Raw genomic sequence first — 8,350 nt, 5'->3', positions numbered from 1 at the left:
GGGTGATGGATTATTACTCAATATGTCACTTCAGGGACACAGAGCACATTTTCTTTGACAATGGAGGCTTATGAAGAAGGATAGCCTGTGGTAGCTCAACATATGAATGCTTATATTCACATACACACACATACGCATGCAGAAACTTCAACATTCATGATTTGAAATGAAAGTCCTGCTTCAGGTCTGTGCTTTAGGCATTATTTGACATGCTTTGAAATTATTGTTTGTGTCTTTCAAAATGCTAGACATTTTTCTACCTTCAGCCATTAAGAGTCTAGCACCAAAATGGTCAGATGCTCATGTTAACTTTGAAGAGCTGGGCAATATATCAGTGACGCATTTAAAATTATTTTGATGGCAATATACTAGGGGTGTAACGATTCATCAACTACATTGATGTATCGATATATATTCCTATGATCCAACTACATCGATCTGTGCTCGGCAAGTTGGCCTTCCGGACGACATATATTGATCTAACATCGTTTTAAAAGGTAATGAATCGATTGTATCGATACTAGGAAATAACGAATTGGATTTAAGCACGTCAAGACTTTATATGGATGTTTTTTCTTAGCACTTTTAATGATAAAGGCGTTAAACGTTACTCGATTCAGTCTGCCTATCTGTGACGTTGTCGCCATGCATGACGTGCCAGCAGCAGCGCAAAGACAACCATAGATATATACACTAGATGTCGCCTTGGCGATAGAGCCGCCATCTTGGAACAGGGGAGCCCCTCCTCTTTAATGCATCAGCGTAAATTTAGGCAAAGGTCTAACGAAAATAAAATCACCATAAATCGTCATGAATGCGATTTTCTAGTTTTTTTGGTTCATTCCAACGGTCAGACATGTATTTATCATAGAGTTCAGAGAAAATTTAAGGTTTTGAATTGATATTAAGATAATCCACTTCTTTTTCAAAATATAATGCTAGTAGGCCTAAGTTTATTAGTCACATTCTTCCACTTGAGTAAACTTAGAATGAACTATAGCTACTTATATATCTATATCTATCTATCTATCTATCTATCTATCTATCTATCTATCTATCTATCTATCTATCTATCTATCTATCTATCTATCTATCTATCTATCTATCTATATATATGTATATATAAATATAGGCCTATAAAAGGGCAAAACTTGGCCACTACATATTTAATATTCAATTATTTTAATGATCACAATTAAAGTTTTAATTTTATTAAATTGAACAAGCGCAACATTCAGCATTCAATCAAATATTCTAAAAGATGTATTATTAATAATAATGTTATTTCAACATAATATCTCATTATTTCGACATAATATGTGTGCGTGCAACAAGCAAGATGTGCATTTGAAAATCCGGTGACGCGTGCATTGATTTTTATTAATAAACTAGTGTTTTCTGACAGTGTCGACTCGGCTGCAAAGATGAAGTTGACGATCGCCATATTCGTAGTGAACGCGCCTATAGAGAGAAATGCCCATAATGGATTACATAATCAGAGAGTAGCCTTTTTCTTTTCATTTTGAATTATTTTGTTTAAAGACATTTCAAGCTTTGTGTATTTGATGTATTTCTCATGTCTGTTTGAGGCATACACTGAGTTTCGTTAAGTTAGGATGAGATGCGCTCCAGTTAACGAGCAATGCAAGTTACCGCGCGGGCGCCTCCATGATTATATTGTCTGTTATATTTGCTTCTTTATTAAATTTATTAAATCCAGGGAATTGGTTGATGAAAAAATTATTAAAATTAAGAAACAATTTATACAAAAAGAAATTCACTTTAAAGAAAGGCTTTAAACAGTTAACATTTTCACAAATTCCAGTGTCTTTCCACACCTCCATCCCCAGAAGGAAGAAACAAACCCTTGAATAATCGACAATTATGATTTTTGTCATAATCATGCAGTCCTACTTTATTCAAATAAATGTGAATGCATTTGACATTAATTGTTGTTTACTTGTTTGTTTATATCCATAATTAATTGATACCTGATTCCCTTACAAGAATTTTTGGCTAAAAAGTCACTGAATCGATTTCAAGTCACTGAATCGTTTCGGATCGTATCGTTCTAAATGAACCAATATCGTCCTTGAATCATATCGACAACCACGAATTGCGATACGAATCGAATCGTTGTTAAAACGAATCGTTACACCCCTACAATATACAGCAAAATTACCTACCATTGTAAATATTTGATATTTTAATGATCTTTTTATTTGGTAATTATATTTCCTAAAACACAATCAGGTAAAGATTGCTGTTAATACAGTGAGGAAAACAAGTATTTGAACACCCTGATATTTTGCAAGTTCTCCCACTTAGAAATCATGGAGGGGTCTGAAATTGTCATCGTAGGTGCATGTCCACTGTGAGAGACATAATAAAAAAAAAAAAATCCAGAAATCACAATGTATGATTTTTTTAACTATTTATTTGTATGATACAGCTGCAAATAAGTATTTGAACACCTGAGAAAATCAATGTTAATATTTGGTACAGTAGCCTTTGTTTGCAATTACAGAGGTCAAACGTTTCCTGTAGTTTTTCACCAGGTTTGCGCACACTGCAGGAGGGATTTTGGCCCACTCCTCCACACAGATCTTCTCTAGATCAGTCAGGTTTCTGGGCTGTCGCTGAGAAACACGGAGTTTGAGCTCCCTCCAAAGATTCTCTATTGGGTTTAGGTCTGGCGACTGGCTAGGCCACGCCAGAACCTTGATATGCTTCTTACAGAGCCACTCCTTGGTTATCCTGGCTGTGTGCTTCGGGTCATTGTCATGTTGGAAGGCCCAGCCTCGACCCATCTTCAATGCTCTAACTGAGGGAAGGAGGTTGTTCCCCAAAATCTCGCAATACATGTCCCCGGTCATCCTCTCCTTAATACAGTGCAGTCGCCCTGTCCCATGTGCAGAAAAACACCCCCAAAGCATGATGCTACCACCCCCATGCTTCACAGTAGGGATGGTCTTCTTGGGATGGTACTCATCATTCTTCTTCCTCCAAACACGTTTAGTGGAATTATGACCAAAAAGTTCTATTTTGGTCTCATCTGACCACATGACTTTCTCCCATGACTCCTCTGGATCATCCAAATGGTCATTGGCAAACTTAAGACGGGCCTTGACATGTGCTGGTTTAAGCAGGGGAACTTTCTGTTCCATGCATGATTTCAAACCATGACGTCTTAGTGTATTACTAACAGTAACCTTGGAAACGGTGGTCCCAGCTCTTTTCAGGTCATTGACCAGGTCCTCCCATGTAGTTCTGGGCTGATTTCTCACCTTTCTTAGGATCATTGAGACCCCACGAGGTGAGATCTTGCATGGAGCTCCAGTCCGAGGGAGATTGACAGTCATATTTAGCTTCTTCCATTTTCTAATGATTGCTCCAACAGTGGACCTTTTTTCACCAAGCTGCTTGGCAGTTTCCACGTAGCCCTTTCCAGCCTTGTGGAGGTGTACAATTTTGTCTCTAGTGTCTTTGGACAGCTCTTTGGTCTTGGCCATGTTAGTAGTTGGATTCTTACTGATTGTATGGGGTGGACAGGTGTTTTTATGCAGCTAATGACCTCAAACATGTGCATCTAATTTAGGATAATAAATGGAGTGGAGGTGGACATTTTAAAGGCAGACTAACAGGTCTTTGAGGGTCAGAATTCTAGCTGATAGACAGGTGTTCAAATACTTATTTGCAGCTGTATCATACAAATAAATAGTTAAAAAATCATATATTGTGATTTCTGGATTTTTTTTTTTTATTTTTTTTTTTTATTATGTCTCTCACAGTGGACATGCACCTACGATGACAATTTCAGACCCCTCCATGATTTCCAAGTGGGAGAACTTGCAAAATAGCAGGGTGTTCAAATACTTATTTTCCTCACTGTATACTGTACATATATATACACACATACATATGTATGTAATAATGTGTGTGTGTGTGTGTGTGTGTGTGTGTGTGTGTGTGTGTGTGTGTGTGTGTGTGTGTGTGTGTGTGTGTTATCAAAGCTTGATATTGTTTACCTTTCCGATTACTTTTTGAGTTGGGATGCTTTCCATTAAAATGTTATTCACTCTTTCCTCATAGAGATGTCCCTAGAATACCAGAGAGCACACATGGACAACTTGAATCAAGTAAGTTTAGTTGGTTTTGATATATTGTTTGAAACACATCAGTACTTTAGCAGGAGGATCAAGGATCTAAGCCTTCATTCATTATTATTTTTAGGTTCAAGTTCCTTCGAATCCCAAAAAATGGGTCCCTCTATCTCTGTCACATCCCCCATGAGTCCTGGCATGCATCGGGACAACCCTCAGTATCTGTCTGGACAGCTCTCAGTGAGTACCAGCATCTGTTCAGATGCTCTGCACAATTGACTGATATCTAGACTTCTTTTGCTTGTCTTTGGCTGCTCAACTCAGGGTTTCTCTGATGAAATGGTGCTAGCTTTGACGTTTAGCCATTATTTCAATACATCTTCAGGGCATTTGCCAGCACACACTATTCATTCACACAGATATTGTTTCAGATCAAAAGGCCAAGGAGTTATATTAGATAAGATTCTATAAAGCTTTAAAAGAGTATGTGCGGAGTTGACAAATGGACATGATTATTTGTTTTCAACATCAGGAATATAGGTAATTTATACTACTGTTCAAACGGTTGGGGTGATTTAAGAATTTTTTTTTTTTTTTTTTTTTCAGTTTATTCAGCATGGATGCATTACATTGTCAAAAGTGGCAATATATACATTTATAAAGTAAAGATTTCAATTTCAATGCTTTCAATGCTGTTTTCATCACAGGAATAATTACATTTTCAAATATACAGGTGCTGGTCATAAAATTAGAATATCATCAAAAAGTTGATTTATTTCAAGAATTCAACTTAACAGGTGAAGCTAATATATTATATAGACTCATTACATGCAAAGTGAGATATTTCAAGCCTTTATTTGTTATAATTTTGATGATTATGGCTTACAGCTTATGAAACCCACAAAATCAAAATCCCAGAAAATTAGAATATTACATGAAATCACACAGTAATCACACAGTAATACCATGGTCATTGAACCAGGTTTTGGTTCTTTTGGCAGTGTGGGCAGGTGCAAATCCTTCAGGAAAATGTCCTGGTAGACAGCTGCGTTGCACTGGATTTAATAAAGCACAGTGGACCAAAGTCCTCTTTTCTGATGAGAGCAAATTTCGCGTCTCATTTGGAAACCAAGGTCCCAGAGTCTGGAGGAAGAATGGAGAGGCACACAATCCAAGATGCTTGAAGTCCAGTGTGAAGTTTCCACAGTCTGTGTTGGTTTGGGGAGCCATGTCATCGGCTGGTGTTGGTCCCCTGTGCTGTCCACTCAACGCAGCCGTCTACCAGGACATTTTCAGAGCACTTCATGCTTCCTTCAGCAGACAAGCTTTATGGAGATGCTGACTTCATTTTCCAGCAGGATTTGCACCTGCCCACACTGCCAAAAGAACCAAAACCTGGTTCAATGACCATGGTATTACTGTATAATTAATGTGTGATTTCATGTAATATTCTCATTTTCTGGGATTTTGATTTTGTGGGTTTCATAAGCAAAATTCTAACAAATAAAGGCTTGAAATATCTCACTTTGCATGTAATGAGTCTATATAATATATTAGTTTCACCTGTTGAATTCTTGAAATAAATCAACTTTTCGATTCTAATTTTATGACCAGCACCTGTACTCAAATAGAAAACACTTAATTTATAACTTAAATTGTAATAATATTTCACAATGTTACTGTTTTACAATTGCAGCCTTGGTGAGCATTAAAGACTTCATTGGAAAACATAAAAACAGTCTTACAGACCTGAAACTTTTGAACTGTAGTGTATTATAAGCATTTGGGAAAAATCATGTTTACAAAAAAAAAAAAAAAATCACCACTATTATCAGATTTTTTATTTCACTGGTTAATTTGAATATTGCTGCAGTGTGACAAATTCATTTTTAAAAATACAGATATTTCATGCGATCTCTCCTAATATGAGGTCATAAAAACTGCATGCCCAATAATGCTGTTCTTTATCATTTTAACATTACATAAATACATTAACATCTAGTTCCACATAAATAGGAGACAAAATATCCCTCTTTCTAATTTACAAGCATAAAATATCTTTTTTAAATACCTGTTAATGTCATAATTAGCTAAATGTTTGAGGATTCCCAAGAGATTGTTCATTTAGAAATAGATTTTGAGTCACTCCACAGCCAGGACTCAGTAAGTGGTGACAATATTGTAATTTTGTAACATTTTGAGCACCATAAATAACTTAATTACTAGTTGTTTTTTAAATAGACCCTAATTAGGTTGTGCCGATGTGGTGAACAATCGAGTCCGGTTGAAGAGATAAGTCCGAGCTTAGGACCCAAGCAATCCAATTGGTTCAAAGCACGTTTTTGGGTAATCACTTTAGTGCCTGGTTACAAATAATACAAAATCACTTCATTATAGAATAAGTTTGTACTACGTTATAATGAGTCATTAATGTATTTTAACTTATATGTTTAATATACTAGTATTTAACCGAAGCTATAGATTGTGAAATTAAACATTTCTCGTTGTTAGTGTTTTTTTATAATAAATAAACAACATATTTGAGCTTCAAACAACTACATTCTTGACTAAGAAACTCTTAAAACTACATGTCGTGACACAATAACAGTCGTATTTTTAAATTTCGTGGTCTTTCTCCTCTGCTATTGACGCAGCTCGGACTCATCTCTTCAACCGGACTCGATTGTTCACCACACCGGTGTATTATAATTGTACTTCATTTTGATACTTGTATTTCAGGTTTGTGGAATGCTAAATGCTACAAAGGCTAAATTTAAATAAATTATTTTATGTTAAATCTGTGTTCTATGCTATGAAGTTAAATGAGCAAAACATAGGATATATAAAATAAATATACATCTTATAAATCTCATGACGTCTTACATTTGTTAGTTTGGGGCAGGTGTATTGTGTGATTCTAGTTTTGTGACAGTTTTGTCAGTCCAAGACAGTGTCCGTCACAGACCAGCCTGGATCATGGAAGGAATCCCGTAATGGAAAACGTATTCTTAGTTTTCAAGCTTGTTACCCGATTGACGTAGACTCTGCAGGTCAGCTCAGACACAGCGCAGGTGGATCAGGATGTTAGGCAAAGTCAATTCCTTGAAGGGGTAGCTACTGTACATTTCTCTGAAGTTTTTCAGTGTACTTTAATTATCAACCTCGGTCTTAATGGCAGTTTGAAACTCAGGGGAAGCGTATAAATAATTTACACAGTGAGCATTATCAGTGGTCCTAACTGTACGCCTGAGACGTCTGTGAGGTAAGTTTCATCCAGGTATTAGTGCTTTCATACAGTACAGTAAATTGCTTCAGGCATGGGAAACAATTAGCAATTATTGTTCCTTTTAATTGTTTAATAGGGAAATGAGCTGTAGCAACAATTGGGAATATATTAAATGTAGATAGATTGTGTTTAAAAAGGCAATGCTGATTAACAATAATAGTAAAATAAGTGTTTTTTTTTTTTATTTTTGTGCTGAAGTGTATCTGTTCTTCTATCTTGCTATGGGTTGCGATGTTGTAAATTTGTTTTCTTTTTGTTTGGAATGTGGGAGATTTATCCTAAAACACACTTATACTGATCATTGCTGCATGTTGTTGTTGACTGTATACATTATTGAGAAACATTATAAGGCATTTAAAGTTGAAAGGTATTCTACACAAGCTGTACATACCAACATGTGTCACTGTGGTTATATAAGCATACTTACATTGCATTATAAGAATCATCTTTTGACACTATTCAGGACTCACACTGAGCCTAAGGTTAATTCAGCTTTAACATTCTCGTACTGTTTGAGTATGAAGCAGTTTGATAAATGAATAAGAGCTGTCACTCTGTTAGGCTAAATTACTTCTCAGGTGGGTTGTTTTAATTTGTGTGCCACTGTGCAGTTTTGGTTTAGTTGTATTGCTTTTGTTTTCTTTGTTAATTTTGCTTATCCAGAGTCCATGCCTTAGTAGAAGAACCACGCCTTTTGTCCCTAGGGTCCAGGTAACATCGTCAGACTTCTCTCTCTCTTTCTCTGCTCAGTCTTTTTTTAATCTTTTCTTTCATTTCTGGCAGTCTTTATCAATCCTTCATTACTCTCTCTGTGCGTTATTTGGAAAATGCACTGCAGGAAAACGGCAGCATTCCAAGTTTCTCCCCCTTGCTCTTTTGTTCAGTTTTTATTTCCCCCCCAAATATGTCATTGCCCTTGCAATTTATAACCACAATTCATAAGAGCTGTTTCATTATTACA

At 36.1% G+C, this 8,350-nt stretch overlaps 1 protein-coding gene across 1 annotated transcript in view; it reads left to right on the top strand.

Moving 5' to 3' along the window:
- The window catches only part of rims2b (regulating synaptic membrane exocytosis 2b), a 181,343-nt gene that overhangs the window by 100,366 nt on the left and 72,627 nt on the right, over nucleotides 1-8,350 (top strand). The window contains exons 10-11 of the mRNA XM_081376541.1: nucleotides 4,093-4,139; nucleotides 4,234-4,343. Of these exons, the coding sequence (XP_081232667.1) occupies nucleotides 4,093-4,139; nucleotides 4,234-4,343 (157 nt within the window). The remainder of the gene's footprint in view (nucleotides 1-4,092; nucleotides 4,140-4,233; nucleotides 4,344-8,350) is intronic.

This window comes from Scardinius erythrophthalmus (assembly GCF_964197995.2).
Source record: "Scardinius erythrophthalmus genome assembly, chromosome: 10".
In the NCBI taxonomy this organism is placed as follows: Eukaryota; Metazoa; Chordata; class Actinopteri; order Cypriniformes; family Leuciscidae; genus Scardinius; species Scardinius erythrophthalmus.
This window is presented reverse-complemented; position numbering and strand designations above follow the sequence as displayed.